General features: G+C 33.7%; 2 protein-coding genes across 3 annotated transcripts; one reads left to right on the top strand and one right to left on the bottom strand.

Annotated features, from left to right (window-relative positions):
- Positions 1-24: 24 nt before the first annotated feature.
- LOC141284680 (transmembrane protein 87A) lies at positions 25-16,323 on the bottom strand. 2 transcript variants are annotated; one of them, XM_073817679.1, is made up of 21 exons: positions 16,127-16,323; positions 15,662-15,737; positions 14,294-14,385; positions 14,086-14,205; positions 13,884-13,931; positions 12,053-12,118; positions 11,582-11,641; positions 11,383-11,500; positions 11,116-11,177; positions 10,767-10,950; positions 7,467-7,566; positions 6,964-7,057; positions 5,069-5,137; positions 4,653-4,761; positions 3,237-3,295; positions 3,033-3,136; positions 2,870-2,943; positions 1,546-1,607; positions 1,305-1,357; positions 1,094-1,124; positions 25-728 (listed from the first exon to the last, which is right to left on the bottom strand). In XM_073817679.1, the coding sequence occupies exons 1-21, from the start codon at positions 16,265-16,267 to the stop codon at positions 687-689; spliced, it is 1,764 nt and encodes a 587-aa protein (XP_073673780.1). In that variant the 5' UTR covers positions 16,268-16,323; the 3' UTR covers positions 25-686. The 2 variants fall into 2 exon arrangements, with proteins under 2 accessions (XP_073673780.1, XP_073673779.1); XM_073817678.1 differs by lacking the exon at positions 5,069-5,137 and adding an exon at positions 6,739-6,810 and having other exon boundaries at positions 27-728.
- Positions 16,324-19,541: 3,218 nt separating this feature from the next.
- Positions 19,542-24,814, top strand: capns1b (calpain, small subunit 1 b). Its single transcript, XM_073817879.1, has 10 exons — positions 19,542-19,645; positions 19,737-19,767; positions 19,940-20,032; positions 22,284-22,341; positions 22,430-22,494; positions 23,083-23,151; positions 23,265-23,343; positions 24,010-24,126; positions 24,217-24,275; positions 24,376-24,814. The coding sequence occupies exons 1-10, from the start codon at positions 19,599-19,601 to the stop codon at positions 24,400-24,402; spliced, it is 645 nt and encodes a 214-aa protein (XP_073673980.1). The 5' UTR covers positions 19,542-19,598; the 3' UTR covers positions 24,403-24,814.
- The last annotated feature ends 432 nt before the right edge of the window (positions 24,815-25,246 follow it).

The following is a 25,246-nucleotide window of genomic DNA, read 5'->3' as shown; positions in this document are numbered from 1 at the left end:
TACTGTGGCCAGCAACTAGGAGGGAAAAAAAACAAAAACAAAAAAAAACAAAACAACCTCCACCTTTCGTTTTAGACAGTGTTGACAGAGACTTGCAACCTCATTTTCACACGTACCCAAAGGCAGGCGAGTGTCTATTAACTATGACATGGAGCATTAAAAACTCACGTCAGATAAATCCATTGAAAGGCAATCTGCTTAATGGTGCACAGGCCAACAAGATGACACTTAATGGCCACTTTCACTGAAAATACCACCAGGTCAGAGAGGTACCGTTAATTTGAGAAAGCATACTGACGAATTAAAGAAAACCAAAAGAGAGCTTTTATCTTACATGTTTTCCCATCTTTATGTAATTAATAAGAGGATTGTTGTGCAAAAGCCTCTTAGTGATAAGAGTACAATGCACAAACTAATGTGTTTTAATCACATTTCATACTGTAGATATGTAAACAACAGTCAAAAGGCAATTTACAGTTATGTTTTAAGAAACTTACACCATATTATCTGAGAAAATATAAATACAAACAGGCAATTAAAAATAAAAACAAAAATCCTTTAGTGCATTACCCTCATCGTCCCATGTATTTACAGACGGTGCTTATGAAAAGCTCATATTTTGGGATAAAGCAGTTGTGCATTGTCTTAAACGTATTATATACATTACACACATCTTCTTCAAAGATCTACTCCATTTTGGACATCTCAAATTTTGTAGTCATGATCTCCTAAGGGAGAAAAAAAAAAAAACAAAGTGAGTAATTTGAAAAATAACTAATAGGGTTACATAGATGACTATTAAAAGCCTGCGGTTATTGTAGTATGTAATCTCTGATCTGCTCTTTTAAGAGATTTGTCCACATTGGCTGCTGTTCGATATGCGAACACATCCAATGTTAGCTTAAGTGAGCTCTCATTAGTCAGACAAAACCTCCAAAGCCTCAGCTCTCCTTTTGTTCCAACCAGAAAGAAAACAACGGACGGAGAGGGAGCGAGGGTAAACACTGTGACGTGACAGACTGAGCGCGCTTTGCTCTACTTTAGAAGCTCAAAGGGTGCCCACTGCTGGCCAATCAGAGTATGAGACACTTACCTCGTCTGAGTCTAGCAGAGGCGGCAGAGCGCTGCAAAACAAAGAGAAGGACACGTCAATGACACGGCAGAGATTGCTAGTCGCTTTACATGGAAACCGATCACGTGTTTGGGTGTACAAACAATCAGTGGCATGCTGAATAGTGCTAGTGTCTGTCATTCTAACCATAGTTTCTATTCATGTATGAGTTTAACATGATCTCTGGACTTACACATCAGCCATTGATGAGGGAATGTTCTCCTCAACCCATTTGAGATCTTCATCCTGGATGGAGTACAAAACTAATTTACCATGAGGTGACATGACCAAAAATATGCAGCACATTTGAGAATACACAACAATAAGCAATTGTTTTTTATGTAAACGGCATGTTGAATTCTTAATAAGGCATACAGCATGATTATTGTCATTAAATGATTCATTATTTCAGGCCAAGTATTGTTATGAATTACCACTTTGCTGGGTTTTGCACTTCCATTGGTTTCTGGTTTCATCCCTCTCATTTTCACACCCTCTGTGAATACAAGTATAACTGGTTAGAACCGGCTAAACGCAGCCAAATGAAGGCACCGCAAACAAAGGCTGATAACCAGATCTGCAGACTTGATAGGCAGCATTCAAGTGTGCTGATGAAATGTAAACTGCATGTTTTAAAGTTGGCATGAAATGACAAACAACCTTATATATTTTCTGGATGCGTTTTATAGATCTTGTAGTAAACATTTTTCTATGTATGTGTTTATTTAAAGGGATAGTTCACCCAAAAAGGAAAATTCCGTCATTAGTTAATCACCCTCATGTCATTCCACCTTCGGAACACTTCCTTGCAACTGAAACACAGACTGTTTTAACAATGTCCTTACTACCTTTCTGGGCCTGCTAACATTTCAGTTGCATTGCTGTCTATGCAGGGTCAGAAAGTTCTTGGATTTCACCAAAAGTATCTTAAAGGAGTAGTTCACTTTAGAACAAACATTTACAGATAATGTACTCACCCCCTAGTTATCCAAGATGTTCATGTCTTTCTTTCTTCAGTCATAAAGAAATGGTGTTTTTTGAGGAAAACATTTCAGGATTTCTCTCCATATAATGGACTTCTATGGTGCCCCAAGTTTGAACTTCCAAAATGCAGTTTAAATGCAGTTTCAAAGGGCTCTAAATGATCCCAGTCGAGGAAGTAGGGTCTTATCTAGTGAAACAATCGGTTATTTTCTAAAAGCATTTACAACTTCTATACTTTTTAATCTCAAACGCTTGGTTTGCAGAGCTAGACAAGATGAGCATTTGAGTTTAAAATGTATATAAATTGTAATTTTTTTTAAGAAAATAACCGATCGTTTTGCTAGATAAGACCCTTCTTTCCTTGGCTGTAATCATTTAGAGCCCTTTGAAGCTGCATTTTGGAAGTTCAAACTCGGGGGCACCATAGAAGTCCATTATATGGAGAGAAATCCTGAAATGTTTTACTCAAAAACATAATTTCCTTACGACTGAAGAATGAAAGACATGAACATCTTGGATGACAAGGGGGTAAGTACATTATCTGTAAATAATCTCTTTTTGTTTTCCGAAAGTGAACTACTCCTTAAATTGAATGAAGGTCTTACAGGTTTGGAACGAAAAAGGGTAAGTAATTAATGCCAGAATTGTCATTTTTAGTGGAGAATAAAAGGCAGCTTGCGAAGATCCCATGTGCAGAATGATTTCTCCATCATCTTTAAATACAGGCCACTACTTCTGTCTCACACCTGCTAATTTTTTAATTAAGACTCTTACCGAAGGCTTCATTCATTAGCTGCTCCCCCTCTTCTTCCTCACTAAACTCATCCACCAGTGGACTGAAGGCATACCTAAAGGGTTCAGAAGAACAAAGATTGACAATCTTGTTTGCACTCTTAGCTGATGGGGTTGACACATGGGTAGAGGTGAAGCGCTTTACCTCTGGTTGTTTGCTGATGGTCTCCATAAGAACATGATGACGAGCAGGATGCTAGAGAACAGGAAGCGCCAGAAGGCATCATCTATCCACAGCTCTCTCCAGTCCTACAAGAGTAGGTGAAGGCAAGTAGGTGTTATTAAAAGTATATGAGCTGAACTAGAAAGACAGGAACATTTTTGTTAGGTATAAAAAGAGAAGGCTTACAGATTGGCACTTGGATAACTTGAAGGTCTTCGTGGTCCACACAATAAATATAACAGAAGCTGAAAGAAAGGCAGAATTTTATGAGTGAATGTGGCAAAAAGGCTAGCTAAAAACTATCTTCATACACTTTTTACTCCAGTTTTTCACTCACATGATCCTTCAGAAATCATTCTAATATGCTGATCTTTAAAAAAAGTTCAAATCTTAAAAAAAAAAGTTCATACACCTTGCAAAATCTGCAAAATGTTAATTATTTTACCAAAATGAGAGGGATCATACAAAATGTATGTTATTTTTTATTTAGTACTGACCTGAATAAGATATTTTACATAAAGACGTTTACATATCGTCCACAAGAGAAAATATGAGTTAAATTTATAAAAAGAAACCCTGTTCAAAAGTTTACATACACTTGATTTTACCTGAATGACCCACAGCTGTTTTTTTTTTGTTTTGTTTAGTGATAGTTGTTCATGAGTTCCTTGTTTGTCCTGAACAGTTAAACTGCCCGCTGTTCTTCAAAAAAAATCCTTCAGGTCCCACAAATTCTTTGGTTTTTCAGCACTTATTTTAAGATTCATCTTTTCAAACTGAGGACAACTGAGGGAGTCTCATGCAACTATTACAGAAGGTTTAAACACTCACTGATGCTTCAGAAGGAAAAACAATGCATTAAGAGCCAGGGGTGTAAACTTTTGAACAGAATGAAGATGTGTAGATTATTCTTATTTTGCCCTAAAGACTGTTTTTTTTGGTACTGCCTTTCAGAAGCTACAGAAGATTTCGCAGAAAACAAAATATGTTAAATTTACCCTGATCTGACGTTCAAAAGTTTTTTATTATTTCTCTCAATTAGGTCAGTTGTAAATAAAAAAAAATAACATGCATTTTGTATGATCCCCATGTATTATTTTAATAAAATAATTAACATTTTGTAGATTCTGCAAGGTGTATGTAAACTTCTGACCTTAACTGGATTATCCATGTTGAAAACAACTGCATTGCTTAATATCTTTGTGGAAACCTTGATACATTTTTCACAGGATTCTCTAATCAATAGGAAGTTCGAAAGAAAAGTATGGAAAATAAAAATGGAAATCGTCCGTTTTACTGACCCCAAAACTTTGAACGCTAGTGTATTAAGGAAATATCTGTGCTTGCGAGTTTTTAGTAGAATGATAGTTTGAAAAGTTGTAAACCTAAATATAGCAAGAAAGAGAGACTGAGATTGAATGCCCCCAATTACGGCTCACTTTCCATTAATAAATCATGTAACCCAGATGTTTGACACACACCAATCATAATTCAGTATGCGAATATTACACAGATATTAAACACTGGCAGTTTCAAAGCAGTACTGTAACTCTTACAAAGACACATTGCACAATAATGTAATAGTGTGTAGCATGTACTTACCAATGATAGCAAATATGAGTGTGTTGGTGAAGTGTCTGTACAGGGACAGCTTGACCACATTTCTCCTCAGCCGAAGGAGCTTCATCGTCTGGGCCAGGCTAATGAAGATGTGACTGAGAGTCAAGGACTATATCTGATCACTAGGTCTCAGCGACTTCCTGTTCATACACAAATCTAACGGCACAGCTTACTTTGCAGTAAAAAAAGAGAGACCTGTGGAGTCTTCCTGACTGTAAACGTGCACGGGTTTGTCCTTTAGGTGTCCTCGAGCTTTACAGAAAATCATGGAAACCGCAAAGGGAAGGAGAACAAAAAGAGGGGCAATTGACATCCCACATACACAGGGCCACTATTCCACAACTCATTAAGAGAGAAAGAGGGACACACACAAACAGCAATGGAGAAACGTAGGATATCCACCAGCAGAGGGTAGAGTCGAGAACAGCCAAGGGGATGGCAGCCAGCAACACCAGGTCATCTTCAGCCTGGCAGAACAATATAGGGGAAAGAGAGAGAGGGAAAGACAGAGACAGCCAGAGAAAGAGAGAGAAGAGTAGCACCATCACACACACCACAACCATCAGAGGGTCCTACATAGGGCTGAGGGACTGAGCTGAGCTGACTTTTTTCTTTTTTAGAATTCTTTGACTAATAAAATTTATTCGAAACAGATTTTTTGTTTGTTTCAATGTGGAAGTCTTTTGCGTTTTATTATTTTAAATCATCCCAAATGTTTTAAAAGTAGTGTATGCATGCATTACTATTTAGTACTAAAACAATACAATCTTCCGGTTTCTTTTTAGTGAATCGTGGGTTATTTCACACAAAAATGGTACTCATGGTACTCATGGTACTCATGGTACTCATGGTACTCATGGTACTCATGGTACTCATGGTACTCATGGTACTCGCGTGGCAAAGACTGACACAGAAGAGAAGAAATAGTTTAATAAAGTCGCTATTTTGTTTTCTTTTTGCACAAAAAGTTCTCGTAGCCTCATAATAGAACTGCAAAACGATTAGTCTTGATTAATCGATTCACAATAAGTTTATGTTTGCATACTATTTGTGTGTACATTTATTATGCATATATAAATACACACACGTATACATTAAAAAAATTGTATTGTATGTATTTGAACATACTTTAAACATTTTATATATAAATATTTCACATATAAATCTAACATATTTTTCCTTAATATATACATGTATGTGTGTGTATTTATATATACACATTATAAATATACAAAGTACACACACATAGTATGCAAACAAACTTTTATTTTGAATCGATTAATCGAGAGTAATCATTTTGCAGCTCTACTTCATAAAACTATGGTTGAATGACTGATGTCTCATGGACTTAATGATGTTATGACCTTTCTGTGCCTTGAACATGGGTGTTGCGTTGCTGTCTATGCAGGGTCAGAAAGCTCTCGGATTTCATCAAAAATATCTTAATTTGTGTTCTGAAGATGAACGAAGTTTGGAACGACATTAGAGTAATTAATGACAGAATTTTTATTTTTGGGTAACTATCCCTTTAAATTGATTAAAAGAAAATAAATAGTGTTAAAACACCAATCATCACAAATACTTCTTAATAAGTAATACATCGCTCAGCCCTAGTTGCTCACACATTGCAAAACCATAACCACCATTCAGCCCAACAGAGGTGGATCATGCTACTAGCTTTGAGGCAAGACTGAAAAAAGATATTCTACAAAGCTTTCTCCCAGCGGTGCACCACCACCATCACATGAGCCAAAGAAACCGAGAAGAACAAAGATAGACGCAAATTTCCATAACATGGCTTCCTAAAAAGAACTGCACGGAGTGAATTGTATGCATTTGTAACGTAAAAAACAAAACAAAAAAACATTTAGACTTGGGATCCACCTGGTTCAATCTACTTTCATTATCTATCTATCTATCTATCTATCTATCTATCTATCTATCTATCTATCTATCTATCTATCTATCTATCTATCTATCTATCTATCCATCCCATGGAGAAGTCACTTGAACTATAGCACAAAATGAACACATAGTCTTAACAGATGACCAACTTGTGAAAGGATATCCACCACACAATACAAGAATCAATGAGGGCCATAACAATGTCACAAAGCAGTCTGCTTGAACCACCGTGCTCCTGCGAGAGAAAAACATTAAGCTTTACATGACATTCGGTGCAGCATCATTATGTCAAATTAGGAGGTTTGTCACAAAGGTGGACATGTTTCTGCACTGGTCACGCTTTCATTTTGTAGTGAAAGTGTTTAATTTCAGCTGAGACTCTCCTTACCGTGTTCACTCTCAGTACACCTTCTATGATAGAGAAGATAAGGTAGAGCAGTCCTACCCCCGCCACCCTGTGCAGCAATGCTCCTAGTCTTGGTCTGCAGCAAAAAAGTGGAGTTATTGAATGAGAAATGTATGGAATTATGCTGAAGATTACTTTTATAGCAAATGGTGTTATTAAACGTCTACTATTTATTCTCAAAGGCTGCATTTGATCAAAAATACAAGAAAACAGCAACGTGAAATATTACTACAATTTAAAATAACTGGTTTCTATTTTAATATATTTTAACTTTTTTTTATTACTCCAGGCTTCAGTGTCACATGATCTATCAGAAATCATTCTAATATGCTGACATTTTTTTTTGTAACAATGTAGTAACAAAGTGTTTACTGTCACTTTTGAACAATTTAATGCACTCTTGCTTTGTAAAACTATTACTTAGACCAGATTTTAATCCATTTTGTTCAACTGCCTCAATATATTACTGTGCCAAAACACCTTACTTGACTATGCCATATCCAAGGCTAGCAATGATAACCAGCACTCGAGCCAGGGTTCTTTTTACAGCTGAAAGAACCTCTGCAAACACCACTGCACCTTGAACTGGACACACAAATGATGCACTGTAATGACCACATTCACTATAGTAACCAAAGCTTTATAGCACATTTATCAGTCACATCAAACATAAGCTTCAGGTATTATTAATATAATGGATCACAATACTATACTGCACATCAAAACAGTTTGCCTTTGTGCTAACCATAAACCAGCTTTATTTTTACGTTCACTAGATTATTAGAAATAATTATAAAAATAATACAGCTGCAAGGAGCGATTACCGAGGTTCAAGCGCTTTAAAGCATTTAAGCACATGAAAAAAGACATTACATATTATTTAGCAAGCTTGTAACCACCTAAATTAATTATGTTTTGGCAAATACAGGTAATTTGCACTAGAAATTTAATGTTTTTTAATGTTTATGACTGTTATAGCACCAGCTGTGGTCCGATATCTCTATGCCTGTTTAGAATCACCTGTCGTATATGCTAACCAGGTTGTGATTTTGAGTTTTCGTTTAAGCTTTATAGGCTTTTAGGTATCATTCCGATCGACTCCGATGTTAACCTTATAGGTGCTCAAATTTTAACGGCCTATGGCTGCCATGTTTTTTAAGATTTTAAGGTTAAAGGTTGTATCAGCGATTTCTAGCCTGAAACATAAAGTGTCAAATTCAGCTGACCTTTCATCACGATCCGCTCGCTGCCTGCCCCATAAATTGTCTGTGAAAAAAACTGCGTCTCTCTGGTCAGCCTAGGGTCCGAGATATGCCAAAAAAACAATCGGCACTACCAACCTTTCCACAGATAAACAAACAGTGTTCCAACCAATCAGCGTCAGAGGTTTGGTGTTGTGGACTTTCGCTCCGCCTCCCTCACATCCCAGCACCAGTAGGAAAGTCCACAACACCAAACCCCTGACGCTGATTGGTTGGAACACTGTTTGTTTATCTGTGGAATAGTTGATAGCGCTGATTGTTTTTTTGGCATATCTCGGACCCTAGGCTGACCAGAGAGACGCGTTTTTTTCACAGACAATTTATGGGGCAGGCAGCGAGCGGATCGTGAAGAAAGGTCAGCTGAAATTGACATTTTATGTTTTAGGCTAGAAATCGCTGATACAACCTTTAAGTAATTTGCCCTAGAAATTTGATATTTTTTAATGTTTATGAATGTAATAGCACCAGCTGTGGTCCAATCTCTTTAAAATGTTGCATGCTTGTTTAGAATCACCTGTCGTATGTGCCTACCAGGTTTCGTGAAGTTTTGAGTTTTCGTTCAAGCTTTATAGGCTTTTAGGTATATTTGGACAGGCCCATTTTCTAATCGATCCACTTAAAGCTTCCCAAAAAGTAAATCTCAACATTTTTTGATAATTATTGACCTAGAGAGTACAGAGAATTGTACTGCAGTGTTTTTTTCCAAACCTAAGACTAGTTCGCAAAAGCAGGGTTTTTACATCTTCTCAATCATTTAACAAACCGTCTGATTGGTATCAGGGGTTCTAGAGGCAAAGTTGTTCGGAATGAGAAATTCTATTGTATGATACAAATATTGTGCATATTTATGAAAAACGTCACAACATACAATCGTTTTTTACGACCTTGAAACATTGGATATTTCTTTCAAATTTCTCACAGGTCTTTGAGACTGTAAGTCAAACAGGCACACAGAGTTTTGTTCTGAACGACCTCTGTTAACCTTGTCAAATAGGTGCTCAAAGTTCATCGGCCTATAGGGCAATGTTTTTTAAGGTACGCAAATGTCCTTATGCCAACTTGTGGCACTTTGGACCAAGACCATGTGTACCAATTTTCATGTCGATAGGACAAACTATTGCATAGTTATGGCTGGTATTGTTTTTCCCCCTCATGTGACCTCAGATTCAGCTCTTTCATACATGTTGTGAGTTTAGCGAAGACATCTTTCCTTTCAAAAGTTATAGCCGTTTTAGTTAAATGTTTTGGCACCCCTCTGCGATGGAGAGTCGAAACTTCAACTTTTTTTGAAAATCTTCCTTCCTGCACTGGCTTGGTTCCGAATTGACAGACGAATCCGAGATGTGCATTTTGTCATGAGCCAAGGATTCCAACGACATAAGACACTTGAGTCTGCGGTTAATAGTTTAGGAGTTATACTTGATTTTGTACTTTTGATCGCTCTAGCGCTCACATCGGGCCAGTTTTGGGGTGAGTACCACCATCCCTCCAAGTTTCAAGTCTCTAAGACTTACGGTTTGGTCTGCCCGATCAGTTTTATGTGGAGATTCTTGGCCTTTCTAACAATTACAATAGGGTTTTAGCACTACAAGCTTGAACCTCTTATTAAAAACTAAATGTTAAAGGTGCAGTATGTAATACTGACAGCTAGTGGAGTCCAAATTTAAAATATTGTTTCTCCTGCCCCTTAGTCCTCAGACTCGACACTCTGGTTACCAGATTGAGGACATGCAACAGAAAACGAGTGCAATTGACAAAGAAAGGCAACGAGCGCTACACTGTAAGCCAGGGGTGCCCAAACTCGGTCCTGGAGGGCCAATGTCCTGCAGAGTTTAGCTCCAACTTGCCACAACACACCTGCCTGAAAGTTTCTAGCATGTCTACTAAGAGCTTGATTAACTGGTTCAGGTGTGTCTAATTGGGGTTGGAATTAAATTGTGCAGGACACTGGCCCTCCAGGACAGAGTTTGGGCACCCCTGCTGTAAGCTGATGAGTTGATTTACCGCATTTTAATAAGGCTATGGTCATAGAGCTTTTTAGTTGGGTGATCTATTTTAGATCAGGTAGAATGCGGGATTTCTGATGTGGTATTACACTGTGTTTTATACAAAACTGGCAACCCAGTGTGTCAAACTATTATTGGGTAAACTGTCAGTGGGCAAAATCATACAGACTAAAACAAAAACAGACATTCCGACATGGAATGCACATTTTGAAAGTAGAATAAATGGTTTAAGAACTGTTTTTTAGAACATGTTTGCTAAATACCTGCAAATGTACTGTGGTGTTTTTCTGCTTTAGTGCAGTCAAAAAAGTCTTTAGTTTTCAGTCTTCACATATAAAATCCAACCTATTTTGAGTGCAGTAAGTGATCTCATGTTTAAATGCCAATGCATTATGATGTAATACATATAGAAATATTACATTTCAGCTTCAGGCACAGTATGGTCTCAGTTAAAGTTGTTTGTCAACTGCACAAATACATATAACCGGTTTAACTGCACATTTTCAAGTTGTGTTACCTGACTGGCCATCGTAACGGATACTCTGGAACTCAGCATAGTAGACTGCCTTCTCAAACATCCCCAGGAAGATCACTCCTCCAATCCAAAACTGAATCCGAAGCAGGTCTCTCCAGTAACACGCAGACAGAGCCAACCACAGCACACCCATAATCACATAGATGATGCACATCACCATGTAGAACTGAAGACAAAAGGCATTAAAACAGACAACTGGAACAAAAATATAAGTGGAAGTTTGTAAATGAAAGAACTACCCAAAACTGCACAAAATACTGTGTTGTCACTACTGCAGTTAGATAATTAAAAAATGAAATAAAAAAAACCCACAAAGACAATGTGTACTCACAATCATCAATGGCCATTCAGATGCTGAGATGTATTGATAGGTGCTGTGCATCCTGATCTCCACTGTATAATATATTTAATATATATATATATATATATATTAAAACTATTAATATTAAAATATCAAATATATATTAAAATATAAATGTTCATTTATTTATAAAACTGATCATTAAAAGGGCCAAAGCAGACGTTCACAAGAAACAGTAGTTAATCACTACATAATTCTCATTATCACAGATAAGGCAAGCCTAATTAAAAATCTTACATTTTATGCTTGATTTTGTTTCTTTGGTAGTTGGATTCGCCTCAACACTGAGGATGAACATATAAGGACTGTCTTCCCAGGTTTTTGCCACTCCATTGTTTGTTTTAACCTGTTTTTGCTGTAACAAGTAATGCAGGTTTTTAAAAAAAGAGCATACATGTAAAAACCATTTGTCATGATGTTGTGCTTTAATACTTACCGAGTTAACAACTTGTAAAGATTCTTTGCTTTTGGGAGCACTCGATGCAGCTTCCGCAGCCTGATCATGCAAACATTTGTTAAGATTGTTTTAACACTGTTGGCATGAAACTTCATACAAATTATGTTATATTACATTTTGGCTTTATTTACAACAAAATGTACCATCGCCTAATAATCATATAAAAGCATTAAAAGTAATTCAACCATAAAAGCCTGTCATTATTTACTCACTCTCTTATTGTTCTCATTAACATACAAGCTAGCTACTTTTTTATCTTTCAAAGAAAGTAAATGGGACTATGACTGCAACCTGTTAAAAATAACTTAAATTTCTGTCTGTTCCTCAAACAAAGCTATCACTATTTCCTTCGTGTTCTACCTGAACACAGGTTTAGAGGGTGAATAATTGTTGACATACTTTTAATTTTGAGTGAATTCTTGAAAAATATTAAACAGATTATAAACCAACTTCTTTCGTCTGCTCTTCTGGCTTCTCCGCATCCCTTCTTCGCCTGCTTTGTGATTTTATGGTCGGCTGAAACACAACAGAGCGCCAACAATGTTCCCGAGATGTTTTATACAGCCTAAGTAAAATTTTGAAGTTTTAAAAATATTTAATGCTAAAATGATTTTTTTAGGCAATTAGGCAGAATTCCAAACTGGACAAAATCTATGCAGGATTAATAGTTTATAAAGGTGTAATGGTACACATACAGCATGGAGCGCAAGTGAGTGTGATCATATCTTCCTCTTTACTACTATTTTTAACGCAAAATAAACATCTCATGCCTCAGGTAATCGCTCAATCAGTGATTCAACAGCGGAAAGATGTCAATAAAACAGCTTGTAAACAAAATGTCATCAGTGTCCACAGCTTATTAATTTGCTAGAGAAATGAAATGTAGTGAAAAGAATTTTGCGATTTTCTTTCTATTTTACTTTACCTGTTAGATTATTAATGTTTTTAAAAGTTTTTTTATGCTCATTAAGGCTGTGTTCATCTGATCAAAAATACATAAAAAAAGCTGAAAACTGTGAAATATTATTACGATGTAAAACAATGTTTTTATATATTAATATACATTAAAATTTAATTTATATCTCTAATTAAAGTTGAATTTTTAGAATCATTCCTGCAGTCTTCAGTGTCACATGATCCTTTAAAAATCTAAATATGTTGATTGATTATTTATTTATCAGTGCTGGAAACAGTTGTCCTGCTTAATATTTTTTGGAACCTGTGATACTTTTTTTTTTTCTTCTCAGGATTCTTTGATCAATAAAAGGTTAAAAAAAAAACAGCATTTATTTAAAATAGAAAGGTTTTCTAACAATATACACTGCTGTTCGAGTTTGGGGTCAGTAAATTTTCATTCTCTTTTTTTGAAAGAAATTAATACTTTTATTCACCAAGGACGTGTTAAATAATTAAAAGTGATAGGATAGATTAACATTGTTAGAAAAGATTTATATTCTGAATAAATGCTGTTCTTTTTAACGTGTTATTCATCAGAGAATCCTGAAAAAAAAAACAATCACGGGTTCCAAATTTTTTTTTTTTTCAACAACAAATAGAAATGTTAGAATTTAGAAGTTGCATTATGTGCAGTTTACACGTTGCATACAAAGGATTCACTATAGTTCAGAGCGTAAGCTGAGCTGAGGTTGATTTTTATCCCTAAGAAAAAATGTAATTCAAACTGAATTTATTTAAAGAAAGTGCAGTTTATTCAGTAAAATAAAAAACTTATGTTTTCCCCCCTGCTGTACCGAAACCATACCACAATGTGACGTCAAAGCCAGGGTACATACCAAATCATCATGTTTGTGTACCGTTACACCTCTAATAGTTCAATAGCTTAATAGCAATGTTTATAAAAGATGAACCTTGGTAGTCATTAAATGAAAACAATGACTGGTTAGACCAGGCATTCAAATTAATGGCACAGTCTGTTGGTTGTTTAAGCTTTGGCTCATTGGCTGTTTAAGTTAACATTGAAAACCAGAAAACAGTGAGACAAAATCTTTGTCAGACAATCAGACTAAAAAATAAAATACTTATTACAAGGCTCAATGGAAAACTGGATTCTGATTGATCAATCACAGCATTCTGTGCCACTGAATTAGGCAAGTCTGTATCTCACAGTCTTTATCTTATATAATCATCACCTCAAATCATTATTTCACATAACACATTTCATGTGTTAATTATTAAATATAATTATGTCCTCAACCAACACAAGCTACCATCATTTTTGACTCTGGGAAAACCCTGGTTTAAAAGCATCAGTTCAACTCACCGGAGCCACTGTTGCCAGCAGTTTAGGATGCTCAAAGTCTATTGCAAGCTGGGGAGTCCAATCAAAAAAAGAAGAAAAAAAGCCTTAATGACAGATCATAAAACATAAAAACTAACACTAACTGCTTTATGTTCACCAACGCAGTGGCAAACTGTACATTCATTCAACAAGTTATGTATGATAGAGTGAAGATGCCATGTACCTTATTTCCAGCAATACTTGATTCGCACTTTATAGGTTCATACTTGTGGTATAAGTAGAATCCATAGCTTCCATCCCGCTGTACATAGTTTTGGTTAAAATAGAGTGATGCCGAAGCAGGCTTTTTTTGAGGAAAGAGAATAATGCATGTTAAACTGCTGTAAATTCACAATTAGCACTTTTCGGTAAAAAAAAAAAAAAACACTCACATCAAGTCCAAACACTTCATCGTAGCAAGGAGAACTCCGCAAATACCACGCTATAGTGAAGTTTACAGAACCAGAACACTCTTCACTGAGCCCTGAAATATATACAGCATAAGAATACAAATAAAATTCAGAGCAGCTAAAAAATTGCATTCACTGGATTTTATTATTTTGGGGGAGGGGTGTTATAAATTAAAGAAAGAGCATACATAAATAAAATCTATATTTTAGTTTCATTTATTTACACTACCAGTCAAAGTTTTTTGGACAGAAAAATGTTTTAATGTTTTTTTAAAGAAGTCTCTTCTGCTCACCAAGCCTGCATTTATTTGATCCAAAATAAAATAACTGCTTTCTACTTGAATATATTTTAAAATGTTATTTATTCTTGTGATCAATCTATACAGTATGCATATGCTGATTTGAAACATTTATTCTTATCGATATTTAAAACAGTTGAGTACATCTTTTTCAAGATTCTTTGATGAAAAGAATAACTTAATACTATAACATTCAAAAGTATATATATATAGGAGGGGGAAAGAAATTATAGAAATTAATTTTATTTAGCAAGGACATTTTAAATTTATCAAAAATTAGGATAAAGACATTTATAATGTTAAAAAAAGAGTAATGTTCAGAAAAATTCATTTTTCAAATCACAGGAGTAAATTACATTTTAAAATATATTCATATTTACTGGAATTCTCAGGATTCTTTAATAAATAGAAAGACTCAAAAATCAGCATTTATCTGAAATAAAAAGCTTTTGTTATAGAAATTAATACTTTTTTTTTTTCGCAAGGATGCTTTAAATTCAGCAAAAGTGATGGTAAAGACATTCATAATTTTATAAAAGATAAATTTTTTCAGATAAATGCTGTTCTTCTGAACTTTCTTTTCATCAAAGAAACCTGAAAAAAATCAGCATAACAATAATAATAAATGGTTTTGAGCAGCAAATCAGAATATTAGAATGATTTCTAAAGGATCATGTGACTGGACTAAAGATACTAAAAATTCAATAAAAATCACAAGAATAAATTATATTTTTTAAAATATATTCATATTGAAAACAGTTATTTTACAAAGTAAAATTTTTCACAATTTTACTGGTTTTGCTGTGCTTTGGATCAAACAAATGCAGGCTTGGTGAGCAGAAGAGACTTCTTTAAATAAAATTTTAAATCTTACTGTCCAAAAACTTTTGACTGGTAGTGTACTTACCATTCTGTGTTTTAGTTTAACCCACTGACCTTTTGGCATTTGCTTTGTTAGATTATAATTCTTTTCAGTGCTAACAAAACATTCACCAGAAAACTGGTAGAAAAAAATGGTAAAGAAAACATAGAAAGTAAAGTGCATACTCACATTTTATTTCAATGACAGTATTATTAAACATTGTCTTCGGAAAATAGTAGAACTTTGGCTTCCTCTCAGGAATATCCTAAAATACACAAAAATGAAGATTCACAATTTGTTGGTTTCACTAGTTACTCTTAAAATGACATACTTCATGCTCACATATTATATAAGAAATGTAACTGTAACTATAATAAAAAAGATTAGTATGCAATCAGCTATATTAGGGCAGGACCAGACAGAAATCCTGTAAAGCTATTGCCTATAGCTTAGCTCACTAATGTTCACTGTACGCGAATCACATAATCGAGTCCCAATATATATTCAACACATTCCTCAATTCTACTCATTCATATATAGTAGCTGTCAACTGCTGTTGTGTGTGTAAAGACAATGGACTGTCATGACACTACAATACAATACGAGCGTCAAGGTTTCACTTAGCCTGGATACTGCAGGTGGTGATGCACTTACAGTGTTAGCCACATCCAGGACCCATTTTCCCGGCTCGGAAATAGCAGCCAGCGGTGGTATGAATACAAAATTAAGAATGACAACAAGCAGTATTCCTCTAAGTCTCGTCGACACCAATGACTCGCTCGTGACAGTCGCCATTGTTAAGGAAGCAGTTGACGTTACAACTTCTGCGAGAGCTACACTTCCCTGTGCAAATCTACATCCTGTTCGACGTCACTTGGTGGGCGGAAACACAAAATATTGTAAATATGTCTACAAACATAACATAGAACAAGAAAAAAAGAAGAAAGAGAGAAAAAACTACTACAAGTAATATAAAAATAATAACATAAAAATACGAATAAGCATAAAATCAGGTATAAACATTAAATAAATACTTATAGTCTTGTTAGAAAAGTCTTTATAGCTTTCTCATTCAAAAATCGTCTAATGGTGCCAATGTCAGTCCTTAAATATGTCAACAAATATATATATATATATTTCTTCTTTTTTTCTGAAAGAAATTAATACTTTTATTCACCAAGGGTATGTTAAATTGATAAAAAGTGATAGCAAATACTTACATTGTTAGAAAATATTTATATTTTGAATAAATGCTGTTCTTTTGAGCTTTTTATTCATCAAAGAATCCTGAAAAAAATATCACAATTTCTAAATAAATACGTAAAACTGTTGCAATATATAATCCATTATAGATCCAATATAGATCATTCTAATAATAAATCAGTATATTAGAATTATTTCTGAAAGATCATGTGACACTTAAGACTGAAGTAATGGCTGATGAAAATTCAGCGTTGCATCACAGGAATAAATTACATTTTAAAGTATATTACAATAGAAACCATTATTTTATATTGTAATAACATTTCGCAATATTACAGTTTTGTTTTTCTATATTTTTGATTAAATAAATGCAGCACTGATGAGCATAAGAGACTTTCTATGTATGTATATATATATATATATATATATATATATATATATATATATATATACATACATACATATAAATATAATATATATGATTTAAATAAAAGCTTAAAAAAGGTTTTGAACACTAAATATATTTATTGTAAAATTTCTGAATGAGTACAATGGCAAAATAAATGATCCAAAGCACAGCAAAAACGGTAAAATTTTGAAATATTTGTACTATTTAAAACAACTGTTTTCTATTTGAATTTATTTTTAAATGTAATTTATTCCTGTGATTTTAAAGCTGAATTTTTAGCATCCATTACTCCACAAAACCCTCCAGAAATCATTCTAATATTCTGATTTGCTGCTCAAAAAACATTTATTATTATTATTATGTTGAAAACATAAAAGCATATATTTTTTTCAGGTTTCATGATGAATAGAAAGTTCAGAAGAACACAATTTATCTGAAATAGAAATCTTTCGAAATATTTCTTTTTGTCTTTATCATCACTTTTGGTCAATTTAAAGCATCTTTGCTAAATAAAATATCTTTGGATCTTTCCTTTAATCAAAGAATCCTGAATGTACTCAACTGTTTTAAATATTGGCAATAATAATAATAATAATAAAAATCTTTAATTTTCTTAAAATTCTTAAATTTTTCTATATCATATTTTATAGCATTTTAACTAAATTAAAAAATATATACATTTTAGATTTTTGTGTTTTTTTCCAATTTTGTCTGTTGAATTTGAGAATTTACTCCTGTTTGTAATTTTTTTAAATAATTTTTTTTTATAAAATAATAACATATTAAACCACCATTAGGCTTTTCGGTATTTGTATTGTTTAATTTTTTTGCAAACTTAAATGTTTGAATGTTACAGTCAGTTTAAAAGTATGTTCTCTAATTTCATACCATATTTTAAGAAACATTTAAATCAATATAAAAAATAAATAAATACATGTAGTTTAGATTTCCTGCTTTTTTTTTTTGTCGAATTTGATAATTTATCAGTGTGTATAATATATTTTATTATATTTATTTATTTACTTTATTCATTACTATTTTATATAAAAATAACATATTAAACCACCATTAGTTTTTTTGGTATTAGTATTGTTAGATTTTTTGTGAAGTGAAAGTTTGAAGATTACAGTCAGCTTAAAAAGTTCTCAAAATTTCAAACCATATTTTATGTCATTTTAAAATATATAAATAAATGTATTTTAGATTTCATATTTTTTTCCTCGTTTTGTCGAATCTGATAATTGATCACTAATTATTATTTTTTATTATATTATTTATTTACTTATTTATTACATAAGAATAACATATTAAACCATTATTAGCCTTTCTGGAATTTTTGTGTTATTCCAAAATTCAAATCTTAAAGTTCTTAAAGTAATGTTACAACAATTACATTTATTTTAAAACTAAATCCGAAATCTAAAAGTGCTATTATAAAAAAACAGCAGAAAATTATTCAGGCAAAGCACTGCATTTTATTTGTAATTATTTATTTTGGTAACACTTTACACTAAGGTGTCATTTGTTAACATTAGAGTATTAACTAACAAGAACAATGTACTTATTAACCTTTATTTATTAGTTAATAAAAATGCAGTTGTTTATTGTTAGTTTACATTAGTTCAGTGCATTAACTAATGCTAACGAACAACTTTTGCTTTTAATAATGCATTTGTAAAGGTTGAAATTAATGTTAACTAAGATTAATACATGCTGTAGTTCATTCTTAGTTCATGTTAACTAAAGTAGTTAAAGAATCTTATTGTAAAGTATTACAAATACTTTCAAACATCGAGGATGTAATACAACATTTGCACACTAGGGAGCGCTTCATACACACCTATTTAAAATAGCCTTGGCAAATTAACCTACGGGTTTAGTCAGCCTACAAACTGACGTACTGGCGCATAACGTCCTCTCAGTGTTCATGAAACTTGTCTGGCTGGTTTTAGGACCCAGAGTTTGACAAATCATAAACTGGGTGTGGAGAGCTGCTCTATCCAAAAAGAACAGATCGCCTTTGGTAAACTGCTTCTGCTTTCATCTGTTTACCTGAGCAGCGAGTCTTTTCTTCCTCTGTACTTTTCCGCTGGACCTATTCAGCGTCTTTTCTCCGGTAAGTTCTCATTTAATCGTAGTTTTAACAGAGAACATCACTCAGTTCTGAAGTGCGTCAGGACTTAACCACAACGGCCTGCTAAACTTTAACTTTAAATTTGATTTCACAGTAGTTAATCCAAGACAGCAGCGCGTGATAAAGTCATGTGTTTATATAAACTCACATAGGCCTGTAGAGTTCTTATAATGCAGGAAATGGTTAGTTTATTCAGTGCATTAGTCAGTCAAGAGAAAAATACCATGGTAATCAGAGATAAATACCATTAATTGTTTTCTATGTAATCATAAGGAGTTTCATACTGTCACAGCTATTGTATCTAGTGCAGTGTATTTACTCCCAAAAATCTAAAATATTGCATAACCATATGTCTGATTATTTTGTTCATAGTGCTCAAGATGTTTATGGTCGGCAAACTTTTTAAAGGGCTGGTAGATGTTGTCAGGTAAGCCTATACTCTCTCTATTGCTTGTCCGAAGAAAAACAAATAAATTTTAATAACTAATTTTTGATATCTTCTTTTTCATGCATCACAGCAACATCGACCAGTTTGTTCCTTCTGACCCTGTAAGTATGCATATTCCTATATTAATTTTATATTGTGTTGAATGGTTGAGGTTGTGCCATGTCATTAAGCACTTTGGTGGATCCAGGAAGTCAAATATAGTGGCCCATTGATTGCTTGCCTTACCTTGAAAAAGTTTAATGCATTTCTCACAGTACTTGTCTGCTCTTCCAGCCTCCTCCCAGAAGACCACTCGCATATGTAAACCAGAATGAAACTGATGAAGAGAGGCAGTTTCGCAGGGTGTTTCAACAACTTGCAGGAGATGTGAGTAAACCTGCCATGGCCGCAGAGCTTTTATCTGTTCTTTTCAATGTTGTTTTTAATTTCCATTTTATTGCAGTGTCTGAATGACGCATTCAGGAGCCTAATTCACTTTTAGAGAGTTTCTATGCTCATCATTCTCTTGTTTTTTCAAATGATTTGGGACTTACTGTACTCTCCCGTACCTTTCTAATGATCCTTACACCTGCATACAAAAGTGCATCAAGGTATTTAACTACAAGTTTGACTACAGTCTTACAAATCAGGCACTTCAACACATTCGTTAGATGTTTCTGTTTCAACCCAGAAACTTCCACAACTTCCACAGGCATTGTCTACATTCCATCACTTCGCTCCACCCAGCAAGGCTTTCCCTCTGTTTTCATAAAAGTTTATTGCCGTGATACAGGCTTGTGTATGTTATTCAGAGTTACTGGTCTTCAAACTGACAACGTGGGTGTGGTTATACCGTACAAAACTAGTCCATGGGCAAGAAGTATGACTGGATATTCCTCTTTTTCACATTCCTGCCATTGTGAAGTAGACTGTCCCGATGGGTTTGGTTTGTGTTGAGTCAGAGAGGGGTGTGGAAGCATGCTTTACTGGAGCATTGGATTCATTAGATGCAGGAGTGCTCTTTAATGTTAAAGAGAGCACTCTTTCCTCTTTACGCTAGTGGAAAATTACTATCCAAACATGATTAGTATTAGAGAGATCATGTAAGTGTGTTTTCCTGTCAAACAGTGGGTTGCTTTTAAACTGTAAGATTTTTAATGTTTTTTTTTTTTTTTAAGAAGTCTCTTCTGCTGAAGTCTGCGTTTATTTGATCCAAAGTACAGGAAAATAACTGATATTTTAAAATGTAATTTATTCCTGTGATTTCAAAGCTGATTTTTTTTAGCATCATTACTGTTAAAAAACATTTATTATTATTAATAAATGAGTAGATTTTTTTTTTTAGCTTTCTTCGATGAATAAAAAGTATTTATCTGAAATGGAAATCTTGTGTAACATTATAAATGCCTTTATCATCACCTTTAATTAATTTAAAGCATCTTTGCTAAATAGAAGTATTGATTTCTACAATTTCTTTCCCTAAGAAAAAAAAATACTGACTTTAAGCTTTTGAATGGTATAGTGTATAGTGTTACAAAAGCTTTTTGTTTCAGATAAATGCCTATCTTTTTATTCATCAAAGAATCCTGAAAAAAATGTACTTGACTGTTTTAAATATTAATAATAATAATAAAAATGTTTCTTGAACAGCAAATTAGTATATTAGAATGATTTCTGAAAGATCATCTGACACTGAAGACTGAAGTAATGATGCTGAAAATGTAACTTTGATAACAGGAATAAATTAAATTTAAAAATATATTCAAATAGAAAACAGTTGTTTTTTTAAAGAGTACAAATATTTCAAAATTGTACTGTTTTTGCTGTACTTTGGATCAAATAAATGCAGGCTTGGTGAGCAGAAGAGACTTAAATAAAAAAAATAAACAATAAAAATATTACTGTTCAAAAACTTTTGACTGGTTGTGTGTGTGTGTGTGTGTGTTTCAGCATTTTAAGCATGTTTGAATGAATTTACTAAAGTAATTACAATTATTAACAAAAAATCACTGTTCCTCATGTTATTGCTTCCTTTATGATAAATCACTTGATATACAGACAAACCAAAAATTATTCAGACACCAGATATAATTTTTGATTTTTTTTTTTACTAGTGGGTGCAAAATATAGTAAACTGTGACATACATATTATACCTACAAATCATACAGTGGACTACCAGTAAAATTGATACAAATTTTGTACCAAAAATTTGATGTGACACTTTGATTTTGTAACATACCTTTTTATCAAAGTTGTCTGACAATATTAAGATGAATTTGTTATGACACAGTTTAACTCTTGAGTTTTTCTCATTTAATTACCATTTTCTAAACTATAGTGAATAAATCATGATAATGTAAGAAATGTTGAAGGTGTTTGAATAAATTTTGGTTTGACTGTATTCCTCATTTGTAACCATCTGGTAAATGAATAAATGTAAATTATTTTAAGTCCTCCCATCCCTTTGCCCCCTGGGTTGAGAACTAACTGATATAAAATACATGTCATATATGCAAGTTTATGTTCTGTTTTAGTGTTTTAGACATTGCTAGTCTCTAAATTATTTTAAAAATGATTTTGCTTTAAACCTGAAAGACCAGCCGTTTTGACTTTTTCATTCATTTCCTCCAATCATAGGACATGGAGGTGAGCCCTAATGAACTGATGGGCATCCTTAACAAGATTATTGGCAAACGTGAGTTTCTTTAACATATATGTATGACATAAATGAGCCGTTATATAAAAGATTTCAATAAGATGATCCCTTGTTTTTTTACCTCTAGATGGCGATCTGAAGACAGATGGTTTCTCTATTGAGTCCTGCAGAAGCATGGTGGCAGTAATGGACGTATCCTACAATATAATCACGTTAGAGGGATGGTTCACCCTAAAATGAAAATTCTTTCATTAATTACTCACCCTCATGTCCTTCCAAACCTGTAAGACCTTTGTTCATCTTCCTAACACAAATTAAGATATTTATAATGAAATCCAAGAGCAACACAACTGACACATTCAGGGCCTTGTACTCTCATGAATGCGCCGGCTGACACAGAAGAGAAGAAGTTGTTCAATGAAGTCATTGTTTTTTTTTCTTTGCACACAAAAAGTGTTCTCATAGCTTTATAAAATTAAGGTTGAATAACTGATGTCACATGGACTATTTGATTGATGTCCTTACTACTTTTCTGGACCTTGAATGTGTCAGTTGCATTGCTGTCTATGCAGGGTCATAAAGTTCTCAGATTTGATCAAAAATATCTCAAGTTGTATTCCAAAGATGAATGAAGGTCTTACAGGTTTGGAACGACATGAGGGTGAGTAATTAATGACAGAATTTTCATTTTTGAGTGAATTATCCCTTTAACAGAAAGGGTCTGAATATTACATTTTGTAAATACTGTATGTCAGTTTTGCCTTAACTATCTGCTCTCAGAGTGACAGTACTGGAAAACTTGGTTTTGAGGAATTTAAGTATCTTTGGAATAACATCAAGAGGTGGCAGGTAATTTTATACTTTTATTGTATACAAATGTATATTTAGGGGGGACTAACTATCAAGATGTTTTTAAAAATTGCTTTAATAATAAGTTTGCAACCTGTTTTTATTTAATCCAGACCATTTACAAGAAATTTGATGCTGATCGCTCTGGTTTGATTGGATCCGATGAGCTACCTGGAGCTTTTAAAGCAGCAGGTGAGTAGTGTTGTCAGCACTGAAATGGTTGCCGTTTGCGTTGCTATTTTGAAAGGCATGCTGTGTGCTTTTTTTTTTTTTTTTTTTTTTTTTTTTTTTTTAATGTTGTGGAAAAATACCAGTACGTCTACCAGTCATTATTCACAGTCAGCAAGTCAGATTGGAATAGAATGGAATAATCTCTTCTGCTCACCAAGCCTGCATTTATTTAATGCAAAATACAGAAAAAATAGTAAAATTGGGAAATATTTTTACTATTTAAAATAACTGTATTCTATTTAAATATATTTAAAATATAATTTATTCCTGTGATTTCAAAGCTGAATTTTATGCATCGTTAGACCAGTCACATGATACTTCAGAAATCATTATAATATTCTTATTTGTTGCTCAAAAAACATTTTTTTAAATTATTATTATAATGCAGATTTTTTCAGGTTTCTTTGATGAATAGACAGTTCAGAAGAACATCCTTGCTAAAAAAAAAAAGTATTAATGTCTATAACAAGCTTTTTATTTTAGATAAAAGCTGATCTTTGAGTCTTTCTCATTTATTAAAGAGTCCGGAAAATTCCTGGGAATTCTTTTAAAAACATTACTGTTCAAAAACGTTTGACTGTTAGTGTAGTTCTGGGTCTAATATACAATTTCTCATCCCTCCATTAGGGTTCCCACTCAATGATCAGCTTTTCCAGTTGATCGTCCGGCGATATAGTGATGAAAAGGGCAACATGGACTTTGACAATTACATCGGGTGTCTTGTGCGCCTGGATGCTATGTGTCGTATGTTGACATATTCTTTTATCACAAGATCATTGTATTTCAAGTTTCAGCATAAATTGCCTCACTAATGTTTTTTTTTTTTTTTTAAAGGTGCCTTCAAGACACTTGATAAAGACAACGATGGCACCATTAAAGTCGACATTCAAGAGGTACTGTATGCAAACTATAATTGAAGACCACAAAAAACATCATCTCCTAAATTAGCTCCTATATAACTCTCTTTTGTTTTTTGCTTTTTTTTGTTCACAGTGGTTGCAGCTGACTATGTACTCTTGAACAAAGAAGAATATACTTCGCCATCTTGATTATATTCTTTTGTCAGTTCCTCTGTGTCAATGTCAAATGTCTTTGTTTTTAAAAACTGACATAATTATTTGGTTCATTGTTAGCTATGACAGCATGATCATACTGTGCCTTTACACTAGGTGGCAGCTTAGACAGAGTGTCTGCATCTTTAGAGGTTCAGTTTATACAATGCAATATTATATTCCATACCATTCGTGCCCTTTTTATTAATTCCATGACTGTGGTTTCAAAGATTAAAAACCATGTTCAGAATAGAATAGTTTTAGAAAAGATAATAGCTGTTAAGAACATTCCAGAGCCATATTATTTAATTACTGAGAATATGAGTCAGCTGTTATTATGTTGATGCTTAAATAAACGTTATTTGTTTTGGACATACAAACGCTGATCTCTATTCATTACGTGTGCAAACACCGGTTGCTCCGAGCAACGCAAGTTACCCACATCTGGGGCTAAAGTAGAAAATGAACGACAGTCACAACAGCCAATTAAAATCCCCAGCGCAAGATAATGGCTACAACCACAGCCAATCGGCTTCGCAAAGGGGCGTGGCCTCCGAATTACCTGTGATGAAGACAACTGCTTGTTCGCGCCGAGTAGATGATGCTGAAATCAGATCGATGAGCAAACACAGGTGTTGAGCGCGAGTGGGTGAACAAAACAGCTTTGTCTTTGCTCCATCCTCAGGGAAAATAAAGCTGAAGCGTGTCCCTGCTGTCATACGGTAAGTTGTTTATAATTTTTTTGTGAAAATCTCGTTGAAAAGTAAACTTTGGGTCATTTTTGTAACGTAACTCACTGAAGAGTGTAATAT

Source organism: Garra rufa, chromosome 14, assembly GCF_049309525.1.
Source record: "Garra rufa chromosome 14, GarRuf1.0, whole genome shotgun sequence".
Lineage (NCBI taxonomy): Eukaryota > Metazoa > Chordata > Actinopteri > Cypriniformes > Cyprinidae > Garra > Garra rufa.
This window is presented reverse-complemented; position numbering and strand designations above follow the sequence as displayed.